Raw genomic sequence first — 19,601 nt, 5'->3', positions numbered from 1 at the left:
AGATTGAACCTCGTAGAAAATCAATAAAGCAAATTGTTAAGTAAATGTATTTAACAAATAGTTTGGACTTGATTTTGTTGAATGTTTACATATTATAAACATCAACAAGAAATTTCAATATATTGTACATTTTTTTGATAATCTGATTTTTTAATTATGTAATGACTATGTAAACAAAAAATTTATGTTATTCTTACCCCAGGCATTATTTTGCATTCAACATCTCTCATAATGGCGTCAAAAGATTCTGGCTTTATGGGTGCTTCGTTAGGTATTAGAGGCCTAAGATAACCCGGATCCACGTTTGCGGTTACACGCTTTCCTTCTAGGGTGCGTATGTAATCACAAATGTAATCAACCATTTCTTTTCCATGAATGCGAAATTCCTCAATGTTCATTTCTAGCTATTTTGGCAGACATATAATAATTAAATGTATTAAAGTGCTAGCTAACATAGATTTTGAAAGCATAAGTAACTAACTCTTAATCAAAACATTTATGTATTGGAAACCAATTAAGGTACATATTACCATTATCATCATGTCGATCAAAATATATCATGCTTTAAGGTTTTAAAAATTATTATTAATCAATAATTACAGTTTTTACTCTAATTTAACTTTCACACTACCAACAAACAATTCACACAAGAGTATATTCAAGTAAGGAAGAATTTTTTATTTTATTAGCTATATATAACGTTTTATACTGTTATGAAATTTTGAGAATGCTTATAATTATTCTTAATTTTATTTATAAATATTTTACTTACTACTCTGTATGTTTAATAAATAAGTAGATTGTAAGTCAAACGCAATTCATTGCAGACTTTTGTATTTATAATAATACTAATCCTCCTACTTACAATGTATAATAATGGTGATTATGATGATTGTAATGATGATGATAATGATGATGATAATAATTATAATAACAACAACAATTATTTAAATAATTAAAAGAAATATGTTAATTTTTTTAATTGAATGCTAAATAAAATATCAAGATAAATATATCATCAGCGAATTTTTTTGTTATAACTTGAATGATGATACAACTTTCCCGGGAGTGTACGTGTAAAACTTTAGACTGTACAGACTTATCGTTTGCGCAAGTCTATTTGACGTAACGCGCGTAAGTTTTTTCAAAAACACTGCAACGCTTTTCACGCAACTGCCTTTATTTAAACAATCAGTTAATCATTTGTTGGAAGTTTTTCTTACTTTTAAGTGATTAAGTCACATAAATACAGTTCTGTGAATTTCAATAATAAAAAATACGAAAGTTTTCATTTTAATAAAATGAAAAAAACGACATACCAATTTTTTTAATGCATGACAATTTTTTCGTTCTAGTAGAGTAACATTTGTTATTTTGCTTAAACAATTATAAATTAAGGATTTTTTGAAGAAGTTATCAAATTGTATAGAAATATTTCGTCAAGCTAAACATTATAATGGAGCAACAAAGTATTGAAAATTTTATGATTTAACGTAAATGTCGAAACATTTTTAAATAATAAATACATATCCATAGTAAATCAAAGCTTCAAAGGCAAAAAATAAAATATATATTTCGATATGATGTGCCCTTGTATGGACAGCTTGAAAACGAGGGTAACACACCCTTGTATTTATAAATAACTACTTACTCCCCACCTACATTTTGCGCCAGTCCGCTGTCATGATAGGAAGCTTAAACAGGTCAACGATCAATCCCTATGTGCACCAAGCAACTTGTAACTAATATTTATACTGATTGCCAAAATAAAGCGACGAAAAATTTATGTTTAGAGAATATCTTAATGCAACAATAGACTAAAATTATATTAAACATGTTTTGAGATTAATTTATATAATAAATTAATATCATATATATATATATATATATATATATATATATATATATATATATATATATATATATATATATATATAATAGTTATATTTTTTTAAGCTTACCATTGAGTGTTTTTTGAGCTATAGAATCGTTATTGTTAGACACAAGACATATCTCATACAAATAAGCTGAAATTTCACTAGGGCTTTTCCTTTGGAAGCAATGATTCCTAACACATACGGGTTGTACACAATAGTTGTACTAATCCAAGATAATGTTCTCAAATATTTAATACTCAGAATCATTGTACACATGTAAAGCATACACATCATGCACAGCTTCTGCATGCACAAACTATTCGTGTTCACTTTTACTCGATGTGATGAATATTAAGTGCAAAAAACTTTTCTACATTATCTTTTCGCGAGTTAATATTGTACACTATTAGTGAGTCATGCTTTTTTATGCATAAATTTGTTTAATTTTTCTGTAAGTTAAGCTGCTTTCAAGGCTACAGAGTTACATCAATTTGTACGCACAATGATCGATTCTCACGCATTTTGCGAAATGAAAAGTGTTTTTTTGCTATTTCTTTATGCCATTCTGTTGGCGGAAGAAAAAGTTTTAAGAAGAGATATTATTTTCACTTTATCGTTGCGATCTCGAAAGATGATTTGCGCTTATTGTCAGTTCAAACACAGGTAAGTTCAATGACTTTTACCATCAGCGAAGTTAGTTTTGGAATACAAACTCTCGGATCAATCCAGAATTAGCGAAGAATCTGACATCGTTGCGCCGTATAAATTCAAGGCGTGAACGCACTTTTTGATCCGCTACCGAATTATAGTATTTTTCAACAAATAAAAACTGCTGGGTTAAAAATCTGAGGCATAGATGACCGCAGTTAAATGTATTGTAATCTTGATATCTCTCATGATTGTACATAACTTTATCAATGCCTAAATATGAGATCAAATCTATTGGAGTTTGTCAAATACCAAAACTATTAAAATAGATTACTGATTTGCCTCATTTACGATACACTACCCAATGAGTGCCTGATTCACTAGCATCGTCTAAGTTGATAATAGCTGATTCGTTACCATGTGGACCAGTAGAAGGCAAATCGTTTCTCATGAATACTCCTCGAAAATTTGATATTTTTAGAATTTTAGCATACTTTACTAGGTCTACGTCAGTGAGAGGTCTTTGTGGCAATCTTACTTCGATAGACGTTTTTTTTCAAACGTCTTCCCTTAGAGGGTTTCAGATGAAGACCCATTCCTGTTTTATGAGGTTTCAAATAGAGACCTTTACCAAGAGCTACATCCTCCATAGTTTTATTATGTCTTTTAGATTCTTCTAGCTGTTGCTGAGCAGCTTTGGTATCGTTAACTGCTTTCGAGATTCTCGCATCTCCTTCAGCAACAGCGCCAGCTGCGCTCAAACTAGCAAAAAAAGGCACAAAAAATGGTAGGAAGCCGCCTACTTTTAATGAAACTTTGAGAACGCGAGGAATCGCTATTTTACGCTTGCCGTCTGCTTATTTAACAGCCACGCGAGCTCCTTTTAAAGCAGACATAATTACTTTGCGACCATTATTACCAGGCGTCATTGACTGGAAAGCAGCCTTTATAATGTTGTTCAACTTTGCAGTTGATTTTTTTTTATTTGACTTGGACTTCCTCTTGGTTATCCTTTTTTCTTTCGCATACCCATTCTAAGTTTTGATTTTAATCTCATGGCTTTTGATACTGTAAAAGCAGCTATTTTCTCACCAACACGTGCGTCTCTCGATCTAACGCATCCCCAAGCCTTATCGGCTAAAATTTTATCAGATACTGTTCTGGCTTCGTCGTTTTCACGATTTTCTCGATATGCGATATCGTGCTCTTTACAAGCTGCGACAAGAAAAAAGGTGGATAGAAATGAGTAGCAAAAAATATTTAAAGCAATAATTTAAGAAAAATAACCATCTGCATAAAGTCATCAAGTTATATTATTTCAACCTATGTCATCTAAACTTCAAGTATTATGGTGCACAACTTCATTACTTTTCTAACGTAAGGTTAGGTTATTCACTCTTTCGCCTACTGAAAGCTAGTACAGTGCGGCGGGGCTCTCTACCTGCCTTGCGCAAAACAGCTCACACACACACACACACAAAAGCGCCTATGCACCCAATGCATTCCCTCATATACACGCGCATATAAGATTATACACGCACCCACGCACAGTCACAAGTTCGCTCATATAAACACGCTCATGCACACAGGCTGATCTTTCCCCCTGCCTCGCGAAAAAAAGGTTTCATATACACGCGCCCGCGCACAGCCACACGTTTGAATAAAGAGTCCGAGTTCAAGAGTGATTTTCTATAAATAACGTGTTGTTATTTTTATTATCCGAACCCGGTCATAACAATATTTATGAGGAAGAACACCGAGAGATATGTGAATTGGCAATTGGACGACGAGATGGGTTTAATAGAGCTCCTCAAGATGTGGGACCCGATACTCGGGTATGTTTTACTTGCTATGAAAGTATCAGAAGAGAAATTCAAATGATCGATGAAGACCCAATGAGCGTAAGGCTGAATGTCTTAACACAAACAACAAATAATTCATGTTTCATTTGCAACAATGCAGATGATATACATAGACTATCTGACGATTGTAAAGTTGAGGCGTTTATTCAGTGCAAAATACTCTTCAATGAGACCGTACGGTCATGTAATCATCATTTGAATGAGCGTGGCCACATTTTGCGTCCTTTGTTGCGTGGCTTGCGGTGCATTAATAGGCATATTATTATTTGGAGACCGTATCTACAGATTTTCTTAGAGAAAATGAGAAATGCTTCGTTGCAAAATAAGAAAATAAGTGATGTTAACGATTTCACAGATGAAGAAGTTCACACACTGACGAACCTACCGAAAGATCAGTACAATCAACTTTCCAATTATTGCGACAGAGTGCCTGCTGGACAAGTCTCTAGAAAAGATTTATTCATGTTTTTGTGCAAGCTATGACAGGGACTCTCGGATGAATTTCTTACGCTCCTATTTCGTTACGTTTTGTCCCAGAAAATATTGAACTCAACGTAATTACGAGAGATGAGTATATTCGGCAACACGTTACAGAATTCACTAATGCAATGTACAATCCAGAACCTGCTAACCCTGCAGCCATTACATACGTAGATGGAACGTACATCTACTGCCACAAAAGCAGTAACTTTAGAGCTTTGCGACAATCATTTTGTCGGCATAAAGGACGGCATCTGGTAAAACCAGCGCTTATGGTTGCTCCAGATGGCTTTATTCTAGATATTTATGGTCCTTATTTCTCGGATTATGAAAATAACGACGCAGCCATGCTTCAAAACAAATACTTTAACAATAAGGATATCAACAACTGGTGTCGTCAAGGAGATATAATCATTATTGATAGAGGTTATAGAGATGTAGTACCATTATTAGAAAATCATGGATTGCGTTGCAGAATGCCTCCCTTATTGGAGCGCGGACAACGCCAACTATCAACAGAAGATGCAAACGAAGCTCGTTTAATCACAAAAACAAGATGGATTGTGGAAGCTAGAAATGAACACATCAAAACAATATTCAAATACTTAAATAATGTCCAACAGATTCATGTACTTCCAAACATTGGTGACTTTTATCGAATCTCAGGTGCAATTATAAACAGGTAGAATAATCATCCCGTCATTAAATTATGAGCATTATATAACACAATTGTCAGTACCTATAACATATATTAGGTTTTACCCATTAATAATAATGCAAAACGTCAATGCTGCGATTGCTAGACAGATGCAAGAAAGAGCACTGCAAGAGAACAATATACAACGTAAAGTTGAAGCTGAGAATCTACCCGATCGACAAGCTCAAAGGTGCGTATTTTCTAATATAATCTGCAATAAGATGCGTTGCCTTTGAAGATAAACCAGTGCAGAGAGGCCGGCCTCTCTACGTGGCTTGTAAAAAAAAACGCACATACACATTGAATCAGACATGCACGCTTATTTGCCCGCGATAAGACAGTACTAAGAGGCCGGCCTCTCTGCCTGCCTTGCAAAAAAAAGCTCACATATAAACGCATCCATGCACAGCCACACGTTTGCTTGTATACACACGCTCATACACACAGGGCGGTCTCTCTTCATGGCATGCCAAAAAAGCTCAAATAATACACACGCCCTAGCCTAGCCACACTTTTACGCTCATATATACACACTTATGCACACAGGCTCCGCGTGCATTCAAGCACATTTTCCGCTCCTATATCAAAAAATAACGTTCGATACACGTGCGAAAAGTTGAAATATACTATTGTGCCCGCTACTCAATTCATTGGCAAATCTTCTAAAACGCGCTACTCTGTACATGCGTTACAAAAAATATGGTGTGCCCCAAGAGCTTTTTGGCCTCGTGTGGTTGCAGTACTCGTCTGCGGCTCGGGCTAACTCGCCTTGACTTGTACTGCAAACTCCACACTCGGCCTAAGAAAACCCACTTTACGCCCTTGGTACACAATATACTATTTTAGAATGTAGGTTACTATAGGGAGACTTGTTTGACATTTTCGTTCACGCTTTAAAATACGCTGTTTTTAGGGCCGGCAATATAACCGGCCAGTCGTGTTCAATGTATTCAAGAGTAGGACTGTTCAAATTTCCCGTCATAAGTAGCACAACTCATTTCATGGACGCTAGACTAGCACAACTCAAAATTTCCCGCGAAGACTAGCACAACTCAAACTTTTTCACAACTTAAACAACGAATTTCTATAAAAATTTCCTGATTTTTGCAAAACTGTCCCTAATGAATAATTTTAAATATTCACAATTTACAACTTATTACCGAATTTAAAATTGTTTTCACAAATACAATAATTTTTTACAAACATTTTTTTTAAATTATTCACTTTGTTTAGAAAACTTCCAAAATTTCCGAAATCTTTTTAAACGTTGAGGTTTGTCTGTCTTTGTCCAAGGTTTTCATGAACTTAACCAATAAAATAACCCAATAAAAACGTAAAATACTTACATTTTAAGTAATATAAAGTCGCGAGTTGTGCTACTCTTGACCGCATTTCTGAACTGTGCTACTTTTCGCGGCAATTCGTGAGTTGTACTAGTTTTCGTTTGAAAATTTGAACTGTGCTTGTCTTTGTACGGAGCGACGATATTATGTATGCACCATGTCTATGTGACTTAACAAACACAGGCTCACAGACAAGAGCATGCCCGTGCGATATACATACATTAACTGGGTTCAAAACGGACCTGGCGCCCAAAAAATACTAGCTGATTCTGCATGTGAAAAGGATAAAAAAAGGTATGTATAATTTTGTTGTAAACCTAATAGTTTTTGAATTAAAAATAACTTAATATTGAAAAAATCAAGTTTATTTATATTTTTAATTCAAAAACGATTAGGTTTACAGAAAAAAAAACAGGGGTACCTTTTTTTATCCTTTTCACATTCAGAATCAGCCAGTAATTTTTTTATTCACTTATGTCTTTTAACAACAAAGTTTAAATTTGGACCAAATTTCCGAGTGCCATATGCGTCATAATACATTAAAAAGTTATAATTTTACTATATTTAATAATATAATATCCAAATATCCAATTATGCAAGGCCCGATAATTTCGAGTAACTCGAAAATTTCAATCTACTCGAGATTTTCGAGTAACTCGGAAAACTCGAGTAGATCGAAAATTTCGAGTAGCTCGATAAATTCGGGTACTCAATTTTTTCGAGTACTCGACTCAAACTCGAAAAAAAAACTCGACTCGACCCGGCTCGAGTTTTTCGGTTACTCGCACACCCCTACTGATACTCTTCGAACATGTGACAGATAGCATTGTTTACAAGCTTAGTACGTGCTAGAGCAGTGCCATTTGGTTTCGTTAATTTACCGTAAATGTATAGCGAACTACGTTATGGTAAAAGGCTCAAATCTTGATGTTGAATGGCGATGCGAATCTCGTCGCTGTTGTTGTACGATGAAACCGTGTAGGGTTAATGAGCGTGCAGCTCATAGTGTGCCAAGGACTCATCAAAGCTTACTGGTGACTGTATGCTTAGAATCTCGTCCATTTTTTTGTCAAACAGCAGAATAGTATACAATTTATTTTCCACTAGGAGCGATGACTCGCAAATTTAGGCTTTTTAGGAACTGAATGTTTTGCCGTGTTAGTGCTTTGGCATTTATAACTGAACGACATGTCGGTTTGCTTATATAGCCTCTACCGACTTTGCTATTATAAACTATTCCCATTACGTTGGTTTTAAATGCAATCGGATCGTAATAGTTTCGTTTTGAAAATTTACATGATATCCGTCTTTATCGACTATGCGAATTTGTAAGTGATCTATGCTCTTGCCGGTGATTGGAAGGTAAATAACTTGCGACGGGACTTCGATGATCTTATATCCTGGCGGCACTGCGGGGAAAAATTCGTGAATAGTATGCGCTAACTGTCCATTTATATAGGCACCGCTAGTGATGTTGCATTCGATTCGCAGAGCATTAACTTTAAGAATAGCAACTGGCAAGCCAGAAGAATGCTTCATATTTTCTTGCAGCACGCGTCGAGTGAAGCCGAGTAATACACCGATCGAGTCTTGCGGTCTAAAATCAATCTTACGATCGCACTTTATAATACTCCAAAGCGTATTGTTGCTTGTTGCACTTGACAAAGTATCCGACACTGTACGCTTTGTGCTGTTGGTACGCACGCTTATGATCGTCCACTGGTTCCAACAAACACTCAAAATTAGCATATACAACGAACGGTACTCTATTTCTGTGCACAAAGTTTTTAAACTGCAGTACGCTGTCTCTTGCCTTTGGAAGCACTACCTTGTACTCATTCAATTTCATGCAATCGATAGTGTGCGAAGCCAATTTCTCTTCGGTCTGGAAATAATGTAGGCAACGATCGCACATATGTATTTTGTTAGAGTGCTTGCCTAGTTGCCTCAGTAATAGCCGAGAAAGATTTTTGATCTATACATAATGGAAATAATATGACTTCGCAGGTTCTGTCTCTTGCTGCTTTTCTTCATTTTCGTTAATGTATACGCTCTCTACGAGGAGTAGGTTGACGTGTTTGTCCTTCTTCTGTGCAGTCAAATGTCTTGGTAAAACGATATATTGTTCACCTTTCTTCTTCAAGAAGTATACATTAACTGAAACATCAATTTTGTTTTTCAAATTTTGCGTCGTTTCTCGGATCAACAGGAAACTCGATGCTCTCAAAGTTGTAGTTATCTTCATACTGTGCATACGGTGACACTCTATGCGGATTTACACTCACTGGGTGCAGCGCTGACAAAATGGCCCATTTAAAACACTTATTATCGGTCTTGTTAATGACATTTATGTACGCCTTTTTATTCTTAATGATTGGTGGTAAATCAATGTAAGAGCTGCCACGCAAGGGATTGTACTTGTTTACATTAATAACCAAGTTCAATACCGTTCGCAGAGTCCAGCCAGATTCCTGCTCCTGAAATTCATCGGAATCTGCATCGACGCACCGTATAACTTTCGATGTGAACCAGTCATTTAAATCAGTACTCGAGTGTATCGGCGCTGTCTTTGTATTGAAGTATTTAATATCCGATACGTCTTTACCGTTTCTCACATTTACGTATTCCGCAGCCAACACAGCATTCACTTTAATATTATGCGCTTTTTAAAGAGTTTTATTCACTTCTGTTGTGAACTGTTGTTGAGCGTCATTCAAAAACTTTGATATTTCCAGATTCTTGTGATTAGTTATAACACCTGTTTTTATCCGATTTTCAAAAGCGCTGTTGACATTATCCCACTCGACCGACGGAGCATTTTCTCTATCGTCTACACCTGCTCCGACAACTGCGTTCAGTTCATGACCACGCATCAAGCGTAAGACACTTTTGATCAGAGCTGTAGCAGATTGAAGCTTTTGCTTATCCGACACTGTCAAGGTTAGAGAACACGCAAAGTGACTCGCTTTGCGTATGGCCGCATCCCCAAAATCCAGCCATCTCTTGACGTCGACAGAACTGGCGTCACCAGCTATGACGTTCAAGTAGCAATTCCACAGGTGAATAGACGTATCCTTGAAGTATTGAGCCATGATCCTTAGAGAAAGCCTTTGATTCTTCAGAGAGAGAGAGAGAGAGAGAGAGAGAGAGAGAGAGAGAGAGAGAGAGAGAGAGAGAGAGAGACGTTGAAGTTCACTAGGTCGCTGAGCACTGGATGATTTTTCCCAGTGAAACCACCGCCTTATATTGAGATTTTAAAAGGGTAGGGGGTAGTAGTTGCAAAGAAGGGGTAGTAGTGAATAATTGGTAGAGGGGGAAGCTTTTGAATTTCAGAGCGAGAAGTTAGGGTATATAAGGAGCTCAAAAATCTCCAAAGATCAGTCTTTCAGTTATTCATTGACTGAGAAGTCCCTCCTCCTTCAAGACGACGAAATACATCGTAGATGTCCAGGGTTTTAAGATTCCCGACAATGAGTTTGTTTTCAAGTAGGTGGCTCTGGTACCACTCCAGGACAATGGAGTACCAACAGTGCTATTTTTCAAGCCACCGTTTCCTTGGGAAATGCTACCAGCCAAATACAAGAGCGAGAATTGGTGGCTGGAGGCCAACTACCACGGAATGCTCTGGAGCTCAGGATACATCCCCTACTGCCTGCTACCGTGCGTCCTCAAGGGTTTTCTCAAGAGTTTTGAGATATACGTTAAAGGGCTCGAAAAGGAGAAATAGTTGCAACAGCTGTTTCCTCTAACAACCATTTACAACCTCGAGGATTGGAACTGCCCTGCATTAAAATAACTGACAACCGATGAAGATGCATATGTTTATCACGTTGCCTGCGATTCTCCTGTATGCGCGTTTAAAAATGCTTCTGCACTGAGAGACTGGTTTTTTCAGCAGCTGCGTTTACAAAATTCTTTTATGTACAGTTAAAATGAAAATAGTTTATAAGAACTAAATATTTTTTTTACGTATGTATGAAAAATCAATATTTTATAATAATCAATATTAAATTCTATATGTGTGTGTGAGTGTGTCTCTGGGTGTGTGTGTGTTGGAAAAAAAAATCTGTCTTAGCACAATAAATGTAGTAAACCATTAATTTTGTGTCATGAGTTTTTCTGTTTTATTAGGATATAAAAAACCTGCATGCAAAGTTTTAAAAACAAAAAATAAGAGAAAAAAATGAAAAGCTAATTATTCCATATATTTCAGTTTTCATGAAAATGAATGTTTTCAAAGGAAATAAATTGATCAAATCAGTTAAAAGAGATTATATTGATGCAGAATAAACTTACCTGGAAAATTTCATTATAATGAAATAGATAAGCTTTCTTATGTTATATTATTGAATAACAAAGCTGTTTGCAAAGTCTCACATCTCTATCTATAATAGACAAAAATCTATGTGAAAAAATGTAAAATTTGGTTCCAACAACTCATGTACTTTTATGAAATTCAAGATTTTTGGCTTTTCTGGCATTAATTTTTTGTTCGAGACCATTTCAATTAGGCTTTTATAGTATATTATGTTTAAACACACTTCTATACAAAGTTTTAAGAACTGAATTTTGGTTCAGGAGCATTCAAAGTGTGTTTTTATTGCATACAATGTTTAAACGCACTTCTAAACCAAGTTTGAGATTTCTATCCCCATTAGAAGGCAAAAAACTGCAATAATTCAAATTTCTTTGAGACCGATTTCCCACTTTCAGCAATACTTCCTGGAACATTCCTGGCTTTGATTTTAAAACTTGTTAATAGGAATGCTTTGAATAAGCTTTCGTTTCTTTCTTGCCATATATATATATATATATATATATATATATTTATTTATTATTACCAGAAGAAATTTACAAGGTATGTATTTCATACCTGGAAACCTACAGAGGTAAATAAAATTACCTGTTCGCAGTCTGGTTACAAAGGAAAAAGAAAAATATAAACAAAACTTAAAATTAAAACTTAAAACTAAGATAATTATATATATATATATTTATTTAATAAATAATAAATAGATAAATATAAATATATATATATATATATATATATATATATATATATATATATATATATATATATATATATATATATATATATATATATATATATATATATATTCCTAAAGCTATCGTGCATTTAGCCTAAGCTTTTTTTTCTGGCATGCTCTTTCTTTCTAGTTAATTCCTCACAATAAAAGCTAAAACACATAGATAGGGAAGAGGGAAAAGAATATCAGTTTTTTCTTCATATAGAAATTTCTGCGTTCAATATTATTAGGGCTCTGAACAGAGCCAATGTATCTTGACTACGATAGCCTTCCTCAATAGTTTGTCCTACGTTATTAAATCTCAAAAGAGACTTCCAACAAATAGTTTGTTCCCCGTGAAACAAAATTGTAATATAATGTGGCGTTGGCCTTGGATATCCAACACCGATCTTCTTCTTCTGAGCAGCAGTTGGTATCCGTTGTATGCCTCGATGAATACTCGTCGTCTTCATAGGCCTTTGAATAGAAATTGCCCTTGACCTTGTTCGTCGTCGTCGTCGTAGTCGTCGTTGTAGTTGTCGGTCTCGAAAGTTCTGCGCCGGTCCTCTTTGTGCTGAAGCAGTTGTCGTCGAAGGCCTTGGACGTCCTATACTGCTCTTCTTCTTATTCGAACAGCCGTTGTCGTCTGGTCTTATCGAGACGTTTCTTTAAGCAGCGCTTTTCAACTAATGACCAAAGCGCGGATGAGGCTGCCCTTATAGACTTCGCGAGCATCGCAGCGTGCCAACCGGCGGTGACTACCTCCACGCAATCGCCCAGTGGCGATAGCACTGAGTGGGGGAACTTTTTCGCGCTGCCCATAAGCACGCGGTGATCTCGCGCGAACGCATCTGTTGTATTTCGACATTTCTCAAGATGAGAGTATTCAGAAGAAGCGACGTTCCTGAAGAATTTCTTCGCTTAGTTGAGGAGGATTTGGAAATATTGTACAGGGAAATGGAGGCGTTTCCTCTTGAAGACCTGGAAGAGATCGACGCTTTTCTATCAGCTTGGATGAATTCGCCGACTCCACCGCCAACACCGCCTATGATGGACATCAGCAACAGTTCCGATGATATGGACGCCAGATTGCCGATGGAACTGGGTTCGTCATCTCCACTGCCAGCGTCATCGCCTATGGTGGACTTAACACAGTCGGCGGAACCTTCACCATCGCCGATGTCCTTCAGTTCGCAAGAGGCTGAACCTGCCGGTTCACCACTGATGCTCTACAATCCACTATTGAGACGCTACGTGGTTGTAGAGAATCCTGTAGTCTTGCGTTGCCTTGAGCAGCTGCATAGGAGTCCTGAGCAGCCGGAGGTCATCGATCTTACATCTTCACCAGAAGATTCGCCAGTTGTGCTAGCAATATTTCTCCAGAGGTGAAAATCCTCTGTGAGTTAAAAAGGCTAGGCGACTCCCGAAGAGCGATGATAGCGACGATGAGTCGCCAATAGCGAAGAAGAGACTTGCCCTTTAACCTGTCCTTTTAAGGACAAAAAAAATCAGCCCTTTTCAGGGCTACCAAACTATTTAAACGGGGAACTAATTATTTTAAAAAGAATTTTTTTATGATACAACTGATGAGTAAGAGAGATCGAGTGATTTTTGAAATCATCTCTCCCTTACTGAAATATTTCCTAACAGCTATAAATAAATAAGCCCTTATGCGAAAAATAAACTTGTCCTCTAATCTATCCTTTTCATAATTTCTTTATGATTGAACTGATGAGTAAGAGAGATCGAGTGATTTTTGAAATCATCTCTCCCTTACTGAGTATTTTTTTCTTACAGCTATAAGTCCTTTTAAGGATTATGACCTTTAAACGCGGAGTAATTTATAGTTAATAGTTATTTCCAGAACTTTCTTTGAAAGCCTCGAGGAGTAAGTAAAATGCTTCTGAAAAGAGAAATCAGATTTTGTTCGATGTTATAGTTGTAAAAATTATTTAAATAAGTCTTGCTATGTCAAGTTTGACAATTAAAATATTAGTCCTTTGGCGTTATTTATTTAAACTGTGATCTATTTTTAAAAGTGAAATCGTAAGACAGCTAAACACGTGTTGTAAGAGCGACTGGAGGGGGAAACCGCTTTCCCCTTCCATGTAGCGTCTTCTCAAAAAGTATAAAAGCGAGTCCAGCTGGCTTCATAAGTCATTCTGGTTCGCTCGCTCGCTCTAGAATGTTTTAAAATGCACTCAAGAAACATGTTGTGCTTTTCTGACGAAGAAGATTCTTCACCGCCTAGTTCACCAACTTGGGATATGGTGTATTACTTTTCACCAACCTCACCGTCCTGGCATCAAGACGCTTCGCCATCTCCATCGACGGCCTCTCCAGACCAACGGGAGTATGTTTTGAACCCGTTTCATAATCTAGCGTTCATCGAGGCGGATTATAATCTAGCGTTCATTGTCATCGAGGTCAGCTCATCTCCCAAGACAGTTAAAATTTCACCCGAAATTGAAATTTTAAAAACTCCGAAGAAGATGCCACCGGAGTTGGTAGACCTAGTCTCGCCTCCTCAGTCTACAACAAAGAAAAGGCTTGAATATGACGACAATGACGACAGCACGCCAGAACGTCTACCTGTGAGAAGGCGCTATCCTTCAGTAGCGATAACGACGACGACGACGACGATTCACCAAAACGTCTAGTCATTTGCGAAAGTGATCATCCCGAGAATTAATTTAAACAGCTCTTTTAAGAGCTAACACAATCAGCCCTTTTTAGGGCTACCAATAAGTAGTAGGGGCTATGCGGGTTCTGCGCCACTTACCATCCGATCTGGCATTTCTACCATACCGACGCCGGTAACTGTCGGTACGGCAGTTCTGCCTTATCGGCCCCCTTCCCTGTGTCATCTCGCGTCCAGCGGCACCCTGCATTTTCAGCAGCCCGCGTCCCCTGGGTAAAAAAATCGATGATCTATAATGATTATTCCTGCCATGCCGACGTCTGTAAGTCACGGGCATATAAGCATCTGGCTACTTATCTCCGCGTTCCCTGGGTAAAAGAATCGATGATCTATAACGATTATTCCTGCCATGCCGACGTCTGTAACTCGCAGGCATATAAGTATCTGGCTGCTTATATATTTTTTTCATCCATAGGCCCGATGCCCGAATCCCGCGTCCCGATTTTTTCTTCACGATTACAGGCTGCTGCCCGTGGGCCGAGTCTCACTACAAACTTGATGTTTATTAAAATATTAATCACTCGAGTCTCACTACAAAACTTGATATTTATTAAAATATTAATCATTGAATTTTTTTGCGAGGCTAGCTCCCCACTTTCACGATCACTTTTTTTAGATTCACTTTATATTAATTGTAAAATAACACTGTTTTATATAATATAACGAATAATTCATCAACTGAATTTGGAATGAAGAGGAGTATAGGTTAAATCAATAAAAGTTGCAGTTAAGATTAATACATATATTTAAACAAAAATTATAAAATTATCAGTATTCTTTTACAAAATGTCTTAAATTCACTAAGCTGTTTTTTATTCTTCTTAAACGTCTATCAAATAAATTCAATTAGATAATTGCCTAGATATTTTAATCTAACTTCTCTTTTTTTAGTATCTTCTTTAAAATTATTGTACGCCTCTTCTTTTTCAAAGAGTATAGCGTTAACTCTAGTTGGTAAGAAAACATCAAACAAAGAATCTAGCTGTAACACAATTTTCATTCCAAACCTAGTAGCAACTTTTTTCACGTCTGTCATCAAATACGATTTATTAGCTTCTAAGTCTCTTAATTTCTTAGTTGGAAGGTAACTTGGATTTTTTCCAGCCTGATTTAATACATGCATGGTTTTGTTGATCTGTAAAAAGAATATATAATTGTATGAAACAATTAATTTTATTTTATTCACTATAACTGCACATATAGAATTAAACACTTACACTTTATATAGCACAAAAGAATTCACTGAACGCACAAAATCGAGTGTGCACACTGGCGGTCTGCAGCCGATTTCATAGGCCGAGATGAAGGTTAATCCCACCCGTTCGCGAATCTTATGCGCGCGCAGTGAAGGACACCTCCCACTCTCGCGCGAGGTCACCCGCCACCTCCTACTCACGCACTCATCCGAGGTCACTCACGGCTCCCCGCTCTCGCGTCATCCGCCACCTCCAACGTTCGCACACGGCGAAGGCCGCGCGCCACCTCCCCTTCTTTTCGCGTGAATCAAATGCGCGCGCAATCAAGACCGCGAATCCCTCTTTTATGTGTGCGCTAACCTTGAACTTGCGTATATAAGTTGTACGGAGCGCACCTACGCGCACACGTGATCGTGATTTATTTATCTCATTGTAATAATTTTTGTGATGTGATTATGTGAATGAGAGTGTAGTGAAAAAATTATAAGTGACAGCATTTTTAATGAATATCATAAGATGTATGATATTGTAAAATTTTTTTAATGATATGTTTGATAGAAAAAGCGAGTGAAAATTAAATTTTAAACTAATTGTGCAAGACATTCTGTAAAAACGGGTAGTAGTGATTTTGCTGGAGCATAAATGGAACATTGTGTGCGACTCGAATTCCCTCTAAAACTCTGCGTCCACTTGAGTTAGCCAGCCAAATAGTACGCTGTAGCAAACGCGTACTGCATTTGTGTGTCTACAGCGTTAGAGGAAGCAGAGGAAAAAAGCGCAGAGTGAAAAAAATGAGTTCTGAACCGAAGGAAGTGTGTAAAAAGCAAGCTGGAACACCGTTAAATTTGCAACTACCACCATTTGCTGCGAATCAGAATCAACAGCAGCAGCAGCAGCTTCTGCAACAGATTCAACAGCTTCAGCAACAGCTTCAGTAGCTACAGCAACAGCAACAGCACCAGGTATTAACATTAACGTGTATGTGTTTTTACGCGTTCGTGCATGCGAGAATATGCGCGCGCGCAGATGTGTATGTGTGAATGTAGTGTATGTATTAATATAATTAATAATTTAATGAATATTTTTGTATAAATTTTCTATTTCAGGTGGATGATGAAGCGGATACGACGGATTCACCAGATGCTGCTAATCGTGGCGGTTTTAGCTCTACTAATGATTCCAGTGATGAAGATAATGGTTATACAGGGATGATTGAGCGTTTTTTTCTGCAGTAGTGTTACAATAGTTTAAAAAAAAACGCTTATTCCTAGTGCATTTTTTCGGTATGTTGCAGTAGTGTTACAATAGTTTAAAAAAAGACGCTTATTTCTAGTGCATTTTTTCGGTATGTGTCATTTTGCTGCAGTGTAAATAGGGCATTGTGCGCGAGTAGGATTTCCTTAAAAACTCTAGGCAATAACATTTTCACCCACTTGAGATTGCCGGTGGGCTAGTGTCGTGCAGCAAACGCGTACTGCAGTTGTGTGTCTACAGCGATAGAGGAAGCAGAGGAAAAGTAAAAAAAATGAGTTCCGAAACAAAGAATACGTCTCCAACGATAGTTGTATCGATCGATAATACAACAATCTATCAGGAGGTAAAGAGTGGTGAAGTAATTGTGAGAGAAGTGCGACCAGATCCAAGGCGCACGAAAAAGCCGAAAACACCTTGCGATTTACCATTACCTCCGTTTGCTCGCAACTTAACATTAAAAGTTTTTTCCTTTATATGAAGAACCCGCTGTTTCAAATACAAGTGAAAGACAGGTAAAGTGTTATATTATGATTTTAATTTTAAACAGTATGAGTGTATATGTCGCGGTACAATCGTGTGTGTGCGTGCGTCTATGTGTGTGTGTGTTTATATGTGTGCGTGCCTGCATGTGTATGTGTGTATAAGTGTTTTGTGCGTGCGTGCATCAATGTGTGTTTATATATGTGTGCATGAGTATGTGTGTATACATGTTTTGTGCGTGCGTGCGTCTATGTGTGTGTGTGTGTATATTCGTGCGTGCCTGCGTGCGTATGTGTGTATACGTGTTTTGTGCGTGCGTGCGTCTATGTGTATGTATGTGTGCGAGCGTGCGTGCTTGCTTGCGTATGTGTGTATACGTGTGTATGCCTGTACGTGTAAATGCGTGTGTGTACATGAATGTGTGTATTTATGCGTGTGTACGAGTACGCGCGTGTATGTGGAATTTGATTGAATTATTCATATTTTTTATTTTTTAGGTGCAAGAGCTGCAGGAGCCACTTGAAGAGCTGCACCTCGATCTACAGTCGGAACAGAAGCTTGATCTACAGTCAGAGCTGCAGCCCGATCTAAAGTCAGAGCCGCAGCTCGATGTACAGTCGGAGCAGAAGCTCGATCTACAGTCAGAGCTGCAGCCCAATCTATAGTCAGAGCCGCAGCTCGATGTACATACGGAGCAGAAGCTCGATCTACAGTCAGAGCTGCAGCCCGATCTAAAGTCAGAGCCGCAGCTCGATGTACAGTCGGAGCAGAAGCTCGATCTACAGTCAGAGACGCAGCTCGATCTACAGACTTGCAGCTGGAGCCGCGGTTGAAGCAGGCCCTTGAACAACATCATCAGGTATTACACATTTTCTCTTTATTATTATGTATTTATATATATATATATATATATATATATATATATATATATATATATATATATATCTGAGTATTTGGATTATTACGTTATTATTTTCTCTTTATCATCATGTCTTTATATATCTTAGTTATCGATAAAATTAATAAGCTTTTTCGTTTTTGTTTTTTACAGGAACAGCAGTATTCACCTACAAATGCCACCACCATGCCTTATTCACTGCAGTTTGTTGAAGTAAATAATTATATGAGTATCGATGATGAGATACTTTTCTCAACGTTTGATCTCGAATATTATAATGGAGTATCAAAAATGCCTGTTGGAGTAAGTAAACTTTTTCTTTGCTTTCAACACATTATTTCTTTTACTGTTGAACAATATTTAAACTTCATGTATTTTTTCAGATTAGTATAGATGAAACCAACGAATATGATGAGATATTGAAGTCACTCCCTACACCATCCGCTTCGGAGCCATGCTCATTATCGAAGTCTGAATCTTGTCCAAATCTCTCCGTCCCAATAACACCTTCATATATAACACCAGCATTATCCTCCCCGATTTTATATAACGCACTAACAAACCCCCGTAAGCCAATATTAAAGTCAATAATCCCAGTAAACATTCCTCTTCCTTTTAATAAAAAATAATTTCTATCAAAACCAGTAACAAAAACCTCTCCTATAAATATTCCTCTTCCTAATAATAAAAAAGAATTATTGATAGCCGGCTGCTCACCTATAAGCAGTTCATCCAATTTTTCAGACGATGAAAATGAGGAGAAATTTTTGAAAAACAAAACAATCCTAAAAAACAAATCCCTGCCCTTATACCTATTCCCATTGTAAGTCCATCTTATGAAATTCCTAAAAAACGTAGCAGAGTGTCAACAAACTCATAATCTTCGTCGTCGTCGTCGTCATCGTCGTCGAGGTCATCGTCGTCTTCAACAAAATCATCATCATCATCATCATCACGAAGGGCAATTGAAGCCATAAAAAATGATATGGCCGAATTCATAAAATTTTAAAAGAAAAGTTTATCTGTGTGTGTGCGTGTGTAAAGATTTAATTAAATAATTTTATAATTTTTGAAGTTGTCATTTAAGTTTATATCATTTTTCTACTAAAGTGCCATATTAATTAAATAAGTTATTTAG

General features: G+C 37.1%; 2 protein-coding genes across 13 annotated transcripts in view; one reads left to right on the top strand and one right to left on the bottom strand.

Moving 5' to 3' along the window:
* Positions 1–1,645, bottom strand: part of LOC100118460 (tyrosine decarboxylase) — a 486,598-nt gene extending 484,953 nt beyond the window's left edge. For 2 of the 12 annotated variants that reach the window (XR_004226944.2, XR_004226943.2), the window contains exons 1-2: positions 773–1,207; positions 198–404 (exon numbers count right to left, since the gene is read on the bottom strand). Coding sequence is in view for 6 of the 12 variants with exons in the window: in XM_016986653.3 (XP_016842142.1) it covers positions 198–404; positions 531–542 (219 nt within the window). In the remaining 6 variants the exon portion in view is untranslated. Of the gene's footprint in view, positions 1–197; positions 405–530; positions 563–772; positions 1,208–1,319 lie in introns of those variants that run through there. The other 10 variants (XM_016986653.3, XR_004345205.1, XM_032601610.1 and 7 more) reach the window with 10 other exon arrangements.
* A 16,489-nt stretch (positions 1,646–18,134) lies between these two features.
* LOC116416528 lies at positions 18,135–19,601 on the top strand. Its single transcript, XM_031925339.2, has 3 exons — positions 18,135–18,424; positions 18,617–18,766; positions 18,847–19,601. Exons 2-3 carry the CDS (start codon positions 18,650–18,652, stop codon positions 19,090–19,092), a joined length of 363 nt encoding a protein of 120 aa, XP_031781199.1. The 5' UTR covers positions 18,135–18,424; positions 18,617–18,649; the 3' UTR covers positions 19,093–19,601.

The sequence above is a fragment of the Nasonia vitripennis genome, assembly GCF_009193385.2.
Source record: "Nasonia vitripennis strain AsymCx chromosome 2 unlocalized genomic scaffold, Nvit_psr_1.1 chr2_random0010, whole genome shotgun sequence".
NCBI lineage: Eukaryota > Metazoa > Arthropoda > Insecta > Hymenoptera > Pteromalidae > Nasonia > Nasonia vitripennis.
Note: the sequence above shows the minus strand (reverse complement) of the source record. Positions and strands in the feature narration are given on the sequence as shown.

Excerpts from the sequence above, each read along its gene's own strand:
- LOC116416528 (XM_031925339.2), top strand. The coding sequence starts at position 18,650 with ATGCCTTATTCACTGCAGTTTGTTGAAGTAAATAATTATATGAGTATC. Across the intron at positions 18,767-18,846 it reads TATCAAAAATGCCTGTTGGA|ATTAGTATAGATGAAACCAA; the intron begins GTAAGTAAACTT and ends GTATTTTTTCAG.